This window comes from Entelurus aequoreus, linkage group LG07 (genome assembly GCF_033978785.1).
Source record: "Entelurus aequoreus isolate RoL-2023_Sb linkage group LG07, RoL_Eaeq_v1.1, whole genome shotgun sequence".
Classification (NCBI taxonomy): Eukaryota; Metazoa; Chordata; class Actinopteri; order Syngnathiformes; family Syngnathidae; genus Entelurus; species Entelurus aequoreus.
In genome coordinates, this window is record NC_084737.1 from 66006454 (window position 1) to 66023025 (window position 16572).

At 37.8% G+C, this 16572-nt stretch overlaps 1 protein-coding gene across 4 annotated transcripts in view; it reads left to right on the forward strand.

Moving 5' to 3' along the window:
- The window catches only part of rerea (arginine-glutamic acid dipeptide (RE) repeats a), a 312621-nt gene that overhangs the window by 255654 nt on the left and 40395 nt on the right, over positions 1–16572 (forward strand). For all 4 annotated transcript variants that reach the window (XM_062054272.1, XM_062054270.1, XM_062054271.1 and 1 more), the window contains 4 exons: positions 3152–3200; positions 3570–3694; positions 7917–8016; positions 9017–9115. In XM_062054272.1, the coding sequence (XP_061910256.1) occupies positions 3152–3200; positions 3570–3694; positions 7917–8016; positions 9017–9115 (373 nt within the window). The remainder of the gene's footprint in view (positions 1–3151; positions 3201–3569; positions 3695–7916; positions 8017–9016; positions 9116–16572) is intronic.

A 16572-nucleotide genomic window follows, 5' to 3' on the forward strand; every position in this document is an offset into this window, starting at 1 on the left:
ATTAATTAACACACAGTAGTATATCTCCAATAGAAAAAAAACACAATAAACAACGCAGTTGCCTTAATTCTTTTGCATTGTAGTGCGCCCAAACAACACTTAACCATCAAAATTATTCAGCTGACCGAACTCAATATAGGTTAGACATGGGCTTATTTGGTATAGCCTAGGTAACGTAGACTAATTCGTTTAACATATCCAACCGTATGTCTACTTACTTTTTTTTTTGTTAGCACTATGCAGGACTAAAACGGCATCTACAGTGCCAGGATTCATGCAGGCGAGAGCGCCTGGCCTCTAAAATGCGCCCTGCTGCGCTGAAGGAGCGCTCACTTGCGGGACTTGTTGCTGGGACGCATAGGATTCTGTTGGCAAGGTGTTGTAGTCGTGGGAATGAAGTGAAGTGAAGTGAATTACATTTATATAGCGCTTTTTCTCAAGTGACTCAAAGCGCTTTACATTGCGAAACCCAATATCTAAGTTACATTTAAACCAGTGTGGGTGGCACTGGGAGCAGGTGGGTGAAGTGTCTTGCCCAAGGACACGACGGCAGTGACTAGGATGGCGGAAGCGGGGATCGAACCTGCAACCCTCAAGTTGCTGGCACGGCCGCTCTACCAACCGAGTTATACCGCTCGGTTGGTAGAGCGGTAAGATATATATATATATATATATATATATATATATATATATATATATATATATATATATATATATATATATATATATATATATATATATATATATATATATATATATATTAGTTATATTCAAACTACTATATATATATATATATATATATATATATATATATATATATATATATATATATATATATATATATATATATATATATATATATATATATATATATATATATATATATATTAGTTATATTCAAAGGAGGTTTTTTTCTTGCACCCCATCAAGGCTGTGAGTCTTTTAAAGCCTCACTGTTGTTTGTATACTCTTGTTTTTTATAATGTCAACATAGTTGATGCTAATCAACTTGTTAGCTATCAATTTATCCAAATGAGAATCGATAAGACAATCGATAAAGAACCAAACCGTTAAGCAGAATAGAAAGTGGAATCGGAGTCGTAAAAATCTTATCAATTCACATCCCTACAGATGACGGGTGCGTTGTTGTTAGAGGTGCAGAAGTTTATCGACATTGTCAACAAAAATTGCTACAAACAATTGTCGCTGGCAAATTCATTTGTCCACAATCAGTGACGTCGTCGCTTGGGTTTTTCCAAAAGAAACAAACATGCGCAAGTCAGTGCGAATGGTGACTGGCAGCGACGGGAAAAGAAAGAAAAAGTGGTGAATACATGGAACATTTCAACCCTAAACACATAAAATACATCAATAATTTTCTCAGTCTGAAAAGCTGAACTTGCTCTGTGAGCTTTTGAAGTGGAAGTGTGTCGGACATCTGGAAGATTATGATTTTGGTAAGATAGTTAGATTTTTACCTTGCTAGCTAACAACAGAGATGAAGAAAGGCCACAATAACAAATGTCAATCACACATACACACGCACACATAGGAATAAATATACGATTAGATGGCTAAAAATTTTTTATCAATAATATAGAATGAGTGTAAGGTAGCTAAAAATGTGCAGCTTTCTAAACACATCACAAAATGTATATTTATTTTGGATGTTGTTGTGTTCTTATTGCTGTTATTTTGACTGTCCTTTTTTTACATAAAAAATGTATACTTTGTTTTTGTCAGCACTTTGCCTGTCCTTGCTTTTAAATGGACAGAAATGTAATAGTTATTTTGTTTTTGTAGTTGCCTAATTAGCAGCATGGTTTCAGGACAAATATATATTTCTGATTGAATTAGTTATCGTTGTGAGTTAGCACATGCCTACAAAATATCTCAAGCTGAATTTAAAAGCAGGTGTCCAAATTAGAGCCACTGAATAGGTTTGATTACATGTTACAATCCTATCAGGCGACTAATGAAAATAGTTGTTAGTTGCAGGACTATTTGCTATAAAGGGCTTCGGATTTTTGTGTAAGTATCCCACAATACATTGCCGGCAGCCATATTGAAAGTCTAGCGCTACACGTAAGAATTCCGAACTATTCTGTGGTAAAATTGCATTGCACTGGCTGTGAAACTATGGAGAATTACTGTGAGTCATTAGATAAGAAGTCCCTTTGTCGTTATAAGGTCAAAACAGTTGCAATTGGATGTAAGGATGCGCACCAGATTGACAAGTCTGCGTGGAGCAGAGATCACAACATCTTCCCCGATGTCTCATATCCGGACTTTGTGAACTACTTAATTTTTTACCCTGCACATTTTACACCTTAAATGACTTTCAAAATGATAAGAGTTTAGAAAGCTACGACCGCTCTGTTTGTGGATGTTTTTGTGATGTTTGTGTTTATCTGTATAAACCCAGTAGACATTGCGTCGTCAAGGCTAGAGTCATGTACTTTCAGAGATGATCTGACCCAAGTTTTACACCCTAAAATCAGGGATAACCAATCTAAAGTCATCTCAGCACACTGTGACTGTAACCCCGGATTTCCACTGGCTGACAGCACATGTCACTATAGGTTCTAGTCTGGAGGACTGGGTCCAATAGGAACCAGTTTTATGGAGGACTGTAAAGAGAGTGGAGGGCCTCTCACATTTCATCCAGGCCTCGACGATGGAGTGCGAGCTTCTCGGGGTGCAAATCACACTGACACATTTTGGGCTGCCCTGCTCTTGCCTCTATGAAAATCAGCGCTGTTACCTTGGCAACCAAAGGGAAAGGCTTTTGAAAAGGAGCATCTTGTCATTTTCTTTAATCCACTGCAGCTGGAGATTCGGAACACTATTATTAAAGTGCAGTTGCTATGGCTACCGACATTTGTACCAGCAGAGGCCCTTGTAGACCCCCCCCCCCATTCCCTCGATTCCTTTTTGAGGGTTGTGTTTTATTGCTGCTTTCACAATATGAAGCCTCCTCTGTCCTACACATTGTCATAGCATTTAAGGTTTTTCAGAATAAAACATCCTACATGCACCGACTCTGTGAGCTGACTCAACATCAACAAATATAACACACGCTGCTTTCCTTTCAGCTAACTGGCTTCCAAGTAGATATGTTGTTTTAATCTGCTCTCTTTTGTCTCCTCAGGCGACTAAACAGCACTCAGGGGGAAATCCGAGTGGGCCCCAGCCACCAAGTAAGTCACTGCAGCATTCCCATTGAAAAACCGCTCCAATATCACTGCATGTTTTATTCTTTTTTTGAAAAGTAATTCATTTTGTCCCTGTGTGTGCATATTCTTTCACCAATCTACTGCCAAACATGATGAATGTTCTCATAACCTCGGAGGCGTTCTGTGGTATCGCTTCCTATGCTAGCTAATCACACCCAAAGTGCAGACGCATCATGAAGCAACTTGCATGTTCTGTCATACCCCGCCGACACCACTCAGGCACAAAGTGAAAAGCCGATGACAAGTTGGAGGCTGATATTTTCTTCAGAGCCTGCGTGCTATTTGTAGTGTGACACCATCTGCTCTGCTTCTTCTCCCCTGGACCTAATTAAGGCCAAACTCCCAGAGCTGCAGCCCTTCCCCTCCTCTGGTAGCCAGGCCGTGACGGAAAATGAGGAGCTGGTCTGGATGCCGGGGGTCAATGACTGTGACCTTCTCATGTACCTCAGAGCCGCAAGGTGAGAACATCTCAATCTAGTCACTTCAACTTATGTTTGCATTAATAGGTAAACTTACGAGTTTAATTGGTTCAGTGAATGAGTTCCTAACTCAAAACACAACGTCTCAAATTGAAATGAATTTAAACCAATTTAAACTTTTAACAGCACCATTTTAACATGTAACATGCCATTTAAAGAGAACAAAGTTTTAGAGAGAAAATAATGTATAAAAATAGTACTAAAAACAGTACAATGGAATGTACTACAACAACTATAGTAGTTTTATGAAATAATGTAATGTACCGTATTTACCTTGGAGAGTGAACTTCTACAGTATCTCCTTCTAGCTGCTTCTCAGTCAAACACACCATCAGCTGTTTTTCAATATTTTAATTGATGAATGCCCGCAGTTTAGATATTTTAACAATTTTGCTGGGGTTACACTCAAATTACTTCACCAAGATATAAATTTGGCGGATGTTTTAATACTATGGTTATATCGTGATAATGCATGTTGATGACACATTCTAGCTTTGTCCTGCAAATATGACACTGACAAGCAAACGAATGTGTCCTCAACACAGTGTAGCATTTTAGCTAGCAGCTAACGTACAGTGCATAGCCACTTCTAAGTCAGTAATCTTTGCCTCCATGGCAGCAAAAAAAACTATTGTTTCTTACAAGTATTCCTGTAGGACGAGGAATAGCTAAACATGTTACACTACACACTGCAAACTAGAGCTCTTGAATGTAAACAAAGGAAGGCGGATCGATACAAATATAGACCGGGATCATAGTCATCAAGTATATTTTCAGTATACAGTGAAACCTAGATTTACAAACTTTTATTTTTGCGAACTTTTCAATTTACCAATTCGGATGGATAGATCAAGCCAAATATGCCTCTGTGTATGAACGCTTCATTCATTCATTCATTCACACAGCCCCTCCTCTCTCCCTTCTCGCCCTGTTTGCTCCTTTCTCTCCTCTCATCAGCTGCATATTTTCCGATGACAACGTAAATTGAATTTTACTTTTTTAAATGTTCATTATTGTATCAATATAATTGTTAAAGTTAAGGATTTTTGTGATTTATGATTGTTTGTGAAGGCACCAAAAGGGAATTGTGTGTGTGTGTGCGCATGTTTGGCTGAGCAGCGCATATAGATAGGATATTCCAGCTTGTCGTTGTTGTTGTTTTGGCTAAAAAAAAAAAGGTTGTTCATCCATCACCCCAGTAAGTTAGTTTGATATACAATACTGTAAATGACTTTATATTTTGTACAAACCTTCACTAAAATAAGGACTTTTGTTGAGGCTGGAAACCATTATTCATATTTACATTGCCTCTTACTGAGAAATTTGCTTCACTATAAAAAAAATGTATATTTATGAACCCTGTTCAACAACCAATTAAGTTCGTAAATTGAGGTTTCACTATGTTGTCCATAGTACAGTTGTTAGTTACAGTATGTCGATATTTTTTATAAGCAAAAAATATATTGTCGATTCTGGTATTGTTTACAAACTGAGAAAATAACTTCCTGGACACAGGAGCACTTTTAAAGGCAAAAACCAACTCATTCAATCAAAGTCAATAGTAGGAAATCATTGTATTGTTTTTTAAATAGATACATCACCATTATTTGTTTTTGTCTGATTATAATTGTGATTTAAAAAAAAAAAGCATTCAATGATTTTTTAAAATTTGAAGTATCTGTATCAGCACAGATATGGACAATAATGCCCCTGTAACTACTTGCTTTTAAATCGATACCCAAATGTGTAGTATCGCCCAAAACTAATCTAAAGAATCCAAACAACAGAAGAGTAAGTTCTTATTAGTTTTTAAGTTTATGTAGAACCATGTTACAGCAGGGAGTAACCAGCGAATAACAGTCAATTTCCAAATATATGAATTAATAGTTTTGATAGAATAATACAACCGGAAATGATGCAATATGTTACCCCATCTGTCAGCAGATAAATTAGAAGTTTCTGTAACCCGATTTGCAATGGTTATTTTATTATGTACATACCAAATAATATATAGCTATATATATATTGTTATATAGGACACTGTTATTTATCTCACAATATAGATTTTAAGCCATATCAACCATCCCTACTACACACTTATGTTTTTGATTATTTTTTTAATTCCATGAATATCATCCACATCTTCTCAGCTCTGTCCTTCACACTCTCTTTCTTTAAAGTTATGTTCATCTCTAGCTATAAGGTAATGTAATATCACATGTTTTTGGCGGTTTCACTGTGACATTTGTTACACCAACTAATGGTGGGGATGCTTGTAACTAAAATTTTTGCTTACAACTTAAAGCGTAACTATTACCTGAGAGACTGCTCTTATTTCCAAATACTCTTAAGTTGAGGTAATAATAATAATAATGGATTAGATTTATATAAGGTACCACTGTATGTACATCAGTGTTAATTTTGTTGACTAAAAATGTTCGTCTTCATTATCGTCAACGACCTATTTTCCCTTGACGCAATTAGGACGTAACGAATGAAAAAAGCATGTTGACTAAAACAATGACGAAATTAATTGACAATTTAGTCAATGAATAAAAATGAGGTGAAAAGATTGACAAAGACGAAATCCAATCATATTTAATTTCGTCTGTAGGTGGGTGGGACAAAAACAGTCATAGTTGTATGCAGGAGAGAAGTGGGATGGAAAAGCACAAAGGGTATCCAATCAGAACTAGTGTCTAAAAGCGGACACTGTTTTGATTTTTCACTCGGAAATCAAGACGTCAATACAATATGTCTTCTAAATTGGGAAGAAATAGAAGAGAATACATATGGACGCACTTCACCTTTGCCGCCGTATACAACAAAACAACTTGTAAACCCCGGGACTCCATATTCTCCGATAAAAGTTTAACCAACTTGAAGCACCATCTGCAGACTGACAATCGGTACGTCTACGCAACAGTAATTAGGCCGAAACTAATAGTTCAAAATGACTCATATTGTACTGAATTACTTTTACTATTAGAGACGGTTGAGCAGGAGCAAGTTTACTTACATCGTGTACACATGTCCAAAAAATACTTGACTAAAAACATACTACTTTTGTAGTACACTGTTAATGTAGTTAAACTACTCTCTTGTTGTGCACATACAGATACATAGACGCGCACACAGCGGCTTGTTGCCAATTATTAGCGCAGTCCAAACCGCCTACGCAGCGTAACCTAATACCTTTGAAATAACTGAATTTTGTTACAAATTCCTACAATTTGTGTTTTATCTTTAACAATGTTTTTACCTGCTACATGTCTTAGCTGTGTACTTTTAGCCGTGCTGTTTTTAGTATTTAGTAATGCTTTTATTTTTCTTAAAGCACAGACCAAGAGTGGAGAACATAAACCATGACGCATTTAATGCAATGTCAAAAAAACGTTCTATTCTATTCTAACCTAATCCTAAATTATGGCAAGCTATATGTAATAAAGAACAATTTACAATTTCATATGAGTGCTATAAAAAAAAACAGTGCTTGCTTGAAATTTTTATTTTAATCTTCTAAAATTGTTCTTTGAGTGCAATAAAAAACATATGTTTAATGTACTGTAAGATTTTATGTTAAAATGAAGATAATAATGATATTTGTTTATCGTCCCCTTTATTTCGAAAAGTATCTAAATACATTTTGGTATTTGGTACATTTTTGGAGACTGCCACTTGAAACACAGACTTAACTAGGAAGCTAATGGTAACAAGAACAATCCATACAACACATCTCATCTGCTTGTGTTGTTGTTAACGACATCAAGGATATAAGATCAATGTACAAACAGGACAGCAGTCGCAACTTAAGAGGCTCTCTCCTTTTTGTGTTTAGAAACAACCTCAAGTCGTCTCAACTTGTGAACAGCCCACTTTTTCAATATCAGCACTGGTCTGACAAATTAAAGGCTTCAAAAAATTACCTTCCACAAGCATAATATATTGTGCCTCATAATAATTGTGATTATTGTTTTTGCCATAATTGTCCAGCCCTACCTTGAGGATGAATTACATTTTTGCTGAAATTTGTAGAGATTCCTCTTCTGATATTCTACTGTATCTCATTCAAATAAGTTGATCAAATAAGAATATGTGCTTACAACCATTCTTACAGTGGGTTCAGTGATGTTGCAAGATGTGTAGCACGAAAACTACTGGCTATTGTAATGTTGACTTCACCTTTGTGCTGCATCCACAGGAGCATGGCCGCCTTTGCAGGGATGTGTGACGGAGGCTCAACAGAGGACGGATGTCTAGCAGCCTCTCGAGACGACACTACATTAAACGCACTTAACACTGTAAGGACAATGATTCTGTACGCCGTGCTGAGCTTAGCTGTTAAACACCACCAGAGTTTCACAGGGCAATGTAATGGTTTGAATTGCATGGAATCTACTCGTTAAATGCATCCTTTCAATGATGGGTAATGATAAGGAGGCCTCAGAGCCAATAGAGCATCCTCCTGTATTAAACTCTCCCACAGGGGATTCTTACTACTTCAAGTATAATGAGAGATGTGCCTGCCACTCTGAATTAGAATGCAGAGGTATAAAATCACACAGAGGAGATGAGAGTAGTCATAAACAGGGCATTTATATTCAAACTCTATAAACTGGTACATTAACAGAGCAGGCTGGTCATTGTCTCGCAGCCTTCCATACGGCTATTTGCAATTCCAATGAGTAATATTTTTTTCTTTAGAAGAAGAGCCCCGACACTCATGTTTTTCAGTGACTTTAATGTAAGCTACACTGTGATTGCCTTTGTCACAATGTGGCTGCCTTTTTTATCATGTATGAGCTGAGGTGTACAATAAAGAATCACGTCTCTCTGATATATACTTTGTAATCTGTAACGCATCAGCTCAATAAAATGTGCACAAAAAAGATGAGTGTCTCACCGAGACTTTTATCGCAAAGTATACAGGAAATGCCATAAATAAAGCAAACAGCCCACACAAACAGTACTCCCAGAAAGCAGGGTTTTTTTGGCGATCAATAAAAATAGATGATTAAAATAACGACAGGAGGTAATAAATCTATGTGTGCTTGCGGGATTTTTCACCTGGGTGGAGCTAAAAGTATCACACAGTTCACAGTAAAAGGCTGCTTCATATTTCTTTTACTCTTTATTGACATATATGGATTATAATGTTGATGGTGAGAGCCGTGTTAAAGAAAATTCCTTTGATCGTTGATTCCATGTAAGATTTAGGTTTAATCAACTAACTTAAGATTTGATTTGAATATATTTTTTACATGTTGTGGTTTTAATGGCTGACTTCATCTCTGCCCGCAGCTTCATGAAAGCAACTACGATGCAGGCAAAGCTCTCCAGCGCCTAGTGAAGAAACCTGTACCAAAACTGATAGAGAAGTGCTGGTCGGAGGATGAAGTGGTAAGAGAAACCCATCTTTTGTTTTGCATGTACACATGTGCTGTAAGTGGAAACAAATTAGTGTCTATTAAAGGTGGACCTATGATAAATTCTAATGTACATTTGAAACGCTTCTTTGAGAGTTAGTTAATATGTATTGGATATGCTAAATTTTGCTCTACCGTGGGGGAACCTCCTCAACCTCTGGCTGTAAGTAATAAGTACGTCCACCTTGCAGTGAGATCAAGACGTAGCCACACTCAAAACCCCGTGAACAGGAACATCCAAACTGCTTGCAAGCTCACGCCCACATGTATGAACCTTATGATTTCACGCTTTGGCATTGTTGTAACACGAGTATCCAACATTGAAACATTTATAAATTAGAAAAGACAAAATTCATCATAGGTCCCTTTTTAATCCTTATTATATTTGATCAACGCTGCGTAAACACTCGCTGACAGGGACTAGTTTATGCCTGTAGAGGGTGCTGTTGAGAGGAAATGAGAGCAGAGCTCTTGGCCAGGGCCTCACAAGGCATCAGGGAAAACACTTTCCAGCTCTTCCAAGCCTCACGAGCAGCTGCGTCCGGTTTATCACCCACAGAATAAATCTTTAGAGTGGAAGTCTGGAAAGGGTACAGGCTGAGGGCTGGTAATCCTATCCTCCATTTGAATTTAGATGTGCATTTTGCCACAGCTGTTCAAGGAGTAGAAGCAGAAAATGGCGGGTAGGAGAGGTACAACTTAAGCACTGTATTTCATACATATTTAAACATTGTTTTTCTAATCCAAGTAAAAAAAAATCCACCACATTCCTTTTGCTGCTGGCTATATAACCATTTTCCCCACTGTCACATTATTGGTAACTTGAAGTCTGGGCTCTTATTGTTTATATTTGAGTCTCCCAGCTATGGAAGTGAAGATGTGTGTTTTTCTCTGCTTAATTGAACATGATGCCATCCTTTTGTTGGACCAGTTCTTGTTATATACTGTACCTGCACACAGCAGGCTATGCAAAGGTGCTAATATGGGATAATGAGGATCACCTGCTCTTGTAGTCCCAGGCTTGATGTGTGCCCCCACAGTGCACACGACATGCTGTTGTGGAGCACAGGTCCCAGTGATGTGATCACCAGTTGTGCTTTTTCAGCCTCTCAGCCTTGAGGGACAAGTGTCAATGTCACCACAACCCACAGCTCAGCCTCTCCTTATTTTTTTATTGCCCGCCGCGCCTCCCGCTTCCATCTCCTCTCCTCCAGGTCGAGCTTCATTATCCCTGTCATCTCATCTTTGCCTCCCCTTTCCATCCTTATGAGAGATGTGAATAAAAGTGACAGCGGGTGCTACCGCAATGACAGAATTGGTCTGTCTGCAGGGTCACTTGTCACCCTTCCCTCCCCCCACTTTCACTTGTGTTGGACCCCACCACCCCGCCTTTTCGTCTCTTAGCCGGCAGCTGCTGCCACATAATGCCGAACTTGCTTTAAACTCTCCAAATATTTGTATCTGCTCACTGTCTTTGCACAGAAAGTACAAAGCACTGCCATGCTGTTTATACTGCAATAGTACCTCTACTTACAAGCTTTAATTAGTTTTGTGACGGAGCTCTGGAATCAAAACCTCGTAACGTCTCCCATTAAAATTAATTGAAATCAATTTAATTGGTGCTTGGCCCCTCTAAAACAGCACAAACATGAAAAATGCCTTTTAAAAAGAAAAACACATTTTTACATGAAAAAAAAATCTACAAAAAACAGTACAATAGATTGTAGTACAAACAAAGTAATGTAATGATAATATGGACTTCCACGGTATCTCCTTCAAGCTGCTTTTCGATCAAACATACCATCAGCAGCATTTTCATATTTCCATGAATGTCTGCTGTTTAGATATAATTTCCCATCCTTGGCTGGCATTTAACTCATTCTGCTTCAGTATGGTGCAGACTAGCAGTGATACGCTCCAATTGCTTAGTCAAGTTATGTTTTTCATGATTTTTTTTTTCTTTAATTCAATGAAGATCATCCACTTCTTCTTAGCACCGTACTTCACTTTTACTTTCTTCCTTCCCACCAAACTTGTGTCCTTCTCTAGCAATAAGGTAATGTTAGCAAGTAAGACCGGATGTTTTGGGGCGGATCTTGTGGGGTCCTCTGTGACATTTTCTATACCAGCTAATGTTTGGGGATGTTTTGTAAGTCAAATTTTTGCTTGCAACTTAAATCAAAAGCTGAGACACAGCTCTTATCTCAAAACAATCTTAAGTTGGGGCACACTTAAGTTGAGGTACCACTACTTTATTTTAGTAAATATGGTAGTGTTTGATGGACGTATAAATATTTTTGCTGTAAATACTGTTAGAATCTGTTGAATTAGGTTACTGCACCAACTTTCTGTGCCACCCAACAAATTACCATTAACTAGGAACTGTGTAGGCACAGCAATCAAAAAGGTGTTAATCCTTTACAAAGACAGATGGATTGATTGAAGACCATCATTAAGCAAATTTGTTTTGCACAACAAATCCAAACCATGAAAGCCTTCCGGTATTCGTAATTGTTATGCAATAGTGCTGTTAAGATGTGGGACAACAGGCGGTGCCATCTAAACAACCAGTAGCAGCAGCAGTTTTGCAGTCTGTTGCCATGTCAGAGATCTATGACTGCGGTGGGGTGGGAGGTCTATACTCCTCAGCCAGCTGCACTGTGCTGTGGCTTATCTCCGCCAGTGTCTTCAGTTGATGGATGACTGGAGCTGACTGCCAACAACATTAGTGGGAGGGAGACACGGGGTAGAGAGTGGCCCCTTTGCCACCATCCCACAAGTTGTTGAATATAAGCTTACAAAAGAGCACATAATACACAACACACTTCTCTCTGAGTCCCCTGCGGAAGGCTTTGGGTTATTTAAAATTTGAAACAAGGTCTGTAGTCCGCTTCTGCAGAGGGAGTGGTGCTCAGTAAATAAAAAGTAAGCCGGGTTAGCTTGGTATCTTTCATATCATTTTTTTACGTTCATATAAAAACACTTATAGTTTATTAATCGCTCTCTCTCGCTCATAGTTTGGCCGTGGGCGCGACTTATGTGTGAAATTATTAACACATTACCGTAAAATATCAAATAATATTATTTATCTAATTCACGGAAGAGACGAAGCAAAATGTCAGCAATCGTCACACACACGTCAACCAATAAGAATTCGGCGGGGGAGGGTCATGGCAGAAGTGCATTGTGGGTCATGGGATGCTAACTGCTATATGCTACTGCCGTAGCTATTAAAATGGATAATTTCTACATTGGCGGTAACTTATAAAAACTGAGAAGGGCTGAACAAAAATGGCACCGAAAAGGAAATTATATACTGCAGATTACAAGCTGGACGTAGTTAATTATGCAGCAGAAAACGGCGATTGAGCAGCAGAAAGAAAGGACGCTAGCGGCGCATACCAGGATTTAGCGATCAGGAGTGACAGATTGTTTGGTAAACGTATAGCATGTTCTATATGTTATAGTTATTTGAATGACTCTTACCATAATATGTTACGTTAACATACCAGGCACATTCTCAGTTGGTTATTTATGCGTCATATAACGTAGACTTATTCAGCCTGTTGTTCACTATTCTTTATTTATTTTGAATTGCCTTTCAAATGTCTATTCTTGGTGTTAGATTTTATCAAATAAATTTCCCCCAAAAATGCGACTTATACTCGAGTGCGACTTATATATGTTTTTCTCCTTCTTTATTAGGCATTTTCGGCCGGTGCGACGTATACTCCGGAGCGAAAAATACAGTATATATGTATGTGAAGATATATATGTATGTATGTGGATATATATATATATATATATATATATATATATATATATATATATATATATATATATATATATATATATATATATATATATATATATATATATATATGTATATATATATATATATATATGTATATATATATGTATATATATATATGTATATATGTATATATGTATATATGTATATATATATATATATATATATATATATATATATATATATATATATGTATATGTATATGTATGTGGAGATATATATATATGTATGTGGAGATATATATGCATGTGTGTATATATCATACTTTCCAACCCTCCCGGTTTTACCGGGAGACTCCCGGTATTCAGCGCCTCTCCCGATAACCTCCCGGCAGAAATTTTCTCCCGACAAACTCCCGGTATTCAGCCGGAGCTGGAGGCCACGCCCCCTCCAGCTCAATGCGGACCTGAGTGGGGACAGCCTGTTCTCACGTCCACTTTCCCACAATATAACAGCTTGCCTGCCCAATGACGTCATAACATCTACGGCTTTTAGAGAGTAGAGTGCACAACTGCGCACACAACAAGGAGACGAAGCAGAAGAACGAGGAAGTTACAGACATGGCGACGCCGTCGACGAGCAAGATGCAGAAATACGCTTCCAAGTTCCAAAACGAATGGAAACAAGAATTTCAGTTCATCCAGGACAGTTCGAAGGGGAAGGTGTATGTTGCCTGTACATTTTGTAGAACAGACTTCTCCATTGAACACGGTGGCCGAAATGATATACTCAATTACTCAGTCATGAACGGAGAAGTTAAACAGGACAATGCTGCCATCTACTGGATAGCCTCCGGAACACTGAAATTCAAGTATTTATTTTATTTATATGTATAATAAAATAAATATATACACTACCGTTCAAAAGTTTGGAGTCACATTGAAATGTCCTTATTTTTGAAGGAAAAGCACTGTACTTTTCAATGAAGATAACTTTAAACTAGTCTTAACTTTAAAGTAATACACTCTATACATTGCTAATGTGGTAAATGACTATTCTAGCTGCAAATGTCTGGTTTTTGGTGCAATATCTACATAGGTGTATAGAGGCCCATTTCCAGCAACTATCACTTCAGTGTTCTAATGGTACAATGTGTTTGCTCATTGGCTCAGAAGGCTAATTGATGATTAGAAAACCCTTGTGCAATCATGTTCACACATCTGAAAACAGTTTAGCTCGTTACAGAAGCTACAAAACTGACCTTCCTTTGAGCAGATTGAGTTTCTGGAGCATCACATTTGTGGGGTCAATTAAACGCTCAAAATGGCCAGAAAAAGAGAACTTTCATCTGAAACTCGACAGTCTATTTTTGTTCTTAGAAATGAAGGCTATTCCACAAAATTGTTTGGGTGACCCCAAACTTTTGACCGGTAGTGTATATATATATATATATAAGGCTGAAACGACGCGTCGACGTAGTCGACGTTATCGGTTACGTAAATACGTCGACGCCGTTTTTGTGCGTCGACGCGTTGCATATTTACGTCACACTACCGTCATGGCGGAGCGCAAAGCAGACTGCGAGCGAGGGGGGAAAAAGCACGCCAAAAGTGTGGGAGTATTTCAATACACAGCCTAATAATGTTGTATGCACACTGTGTCGAGTGTAAATGGCCTATCATAGCAGCACAACGGCTATGAACGAACATTTGAAAAGAAAACCATCAACCATCAACTAGTCAATCGTCCACGTTAGCATACGTTGTCATCATTACACAAAAACATGAATGTGTCATTTGTATCTGCTAGGGGTGTAACGGTACGTGTTTTGTATTGAACCGTTTCGGTACGGGGCTTTCGGTTCGGTACGGGGGTGTACCGAACGAGTTTCTAAGCTAAAGCTAACTTTAGCTGCTAAAGTCTTAACAAGCTGCTTTGCTCCTTCTGCGTCTGTCTCAGCACGCAGCATTGTCCCACCCACACAACCATCTGATTGGTACACACAAAGCATTATCAGCCAATCAGCAGTGCGTAGTCAGCGTTTCAGCGTCTAGCACAGGGGTCGGCAACCCAAAATGTTGAAAGAGCCATATTGGACCAAAAATACAAAAACAAATCTGTCTGGAGCCGCAAAAAATTAAAAGCCATATTACATGTGTTATGGGATATACATTTAATTAAGAGGACTTAAAGGAAACTAAATGAGCTCAAATATAGCTACAAACGAGGCATAATGATGCAATATGTACATATCGCTAGCCTAAATAGCATGTTAGCATCGATTAGCTTGCAGTCATGCAGTGACCAAATATGTCTGATTAGCACTCCACACAAGTCAATAACATCAACAAAACTCACCTTTGTGCGTTCATGCACAACGTTAAAAGTGTGGTGGACAAAATGAGACAGAAAAAGAAGTGGCATAAAACACGTCCTAGAAAGTCGGAGAAAGGTATACATGTAAACAGACTATACGGTGAGTTCAAGGACCGCCAAAGTTAGTAGGACAAAACGGCGCTCGCCAAATACTCGAATCAGTGAAGCATGTTTAATATAAGCAGTGTGATTTATAACAATTAGGGAGGTTTGTGTCATGTTTGTCCTCCTACAGAAACCATACTAAACAAAAAAATTGATTTTTTTCCCCTCATCTTTTTCCATTCTTCATACATTTTTGAAAAATCTCCAGAGAGCCACTAGGGCGGCGCTAAAGAGCCGCATGCGGCTCTAGAGCCGCGGTTTGCCGACCCCCGGTCTAGCAGATAGGTGTTTAGCAGGTGAGCATCAGGCAGCGGACTCTCCCCAAATGATAATAAACACCTCCCAGTCAACTACTAGTAACATCACTATGAGCCCGTTGACCTTCTAGAAACGTAAACTGCAACTCAGCTCGCTCGCAGTCCTGGCTTGAGGTGAAGGCTAATTACCTCTCAGTTCCAGCCACATCGACCCCTTCTGGGCGTAGACATGCTAACCTTTCTTCATTACAACTGTTAGTCACTCACTGGAATGAGTAGAATTGGTTATTGTGTACTGTGTTGGACTGGATGTTTATTTTGCACATTTTAAAAGCAATACTTAATGTTTACAGTGCTCCAGAATATTTAGATTGGCACTTTTTTGTATTGGATGTTTATCTTTATTTTTGCACATTTTAGCAAATAAGCAATACTTTCACTTTTGTTGAAATGTTTACACTGTTGTTACAGAATATTTCATTTTGCACTTTTTTGTATTGGATGTTTATCTTTATTTTTGCACATTTTAAAGCAAAATAAGCAATACTTTTACTTTTGAAATGCTTATACTATTGCAGAATATTAACATTTGCACTGGATGTTTACTTTTATATTTGCACATTAAAAAGCAAATAAGGTACTTTTAATTTTGTTAAATGTTAAAAGTTTTAAATGTTTACATTGTTACAGAATATTTTGTTATGTTGTTGTCAATGTTGACTGAGTGGCCATACTTTTTTTTTTGTAAATAAAAGCCATGCCTTTTGAAAAAACTGGCCGACATTTATTTTTTCAAAAAATAATCGGTAAAAGGAATAATTATCTATAGATTAATCGGAAAAAATAATCTATAGATTAATCAGAAAAAATAATCTATAGATTAACCGATTAATCGGAAAAAATAATCTATAGATTAATCGATAGAAAAATAATCGTTAGCTG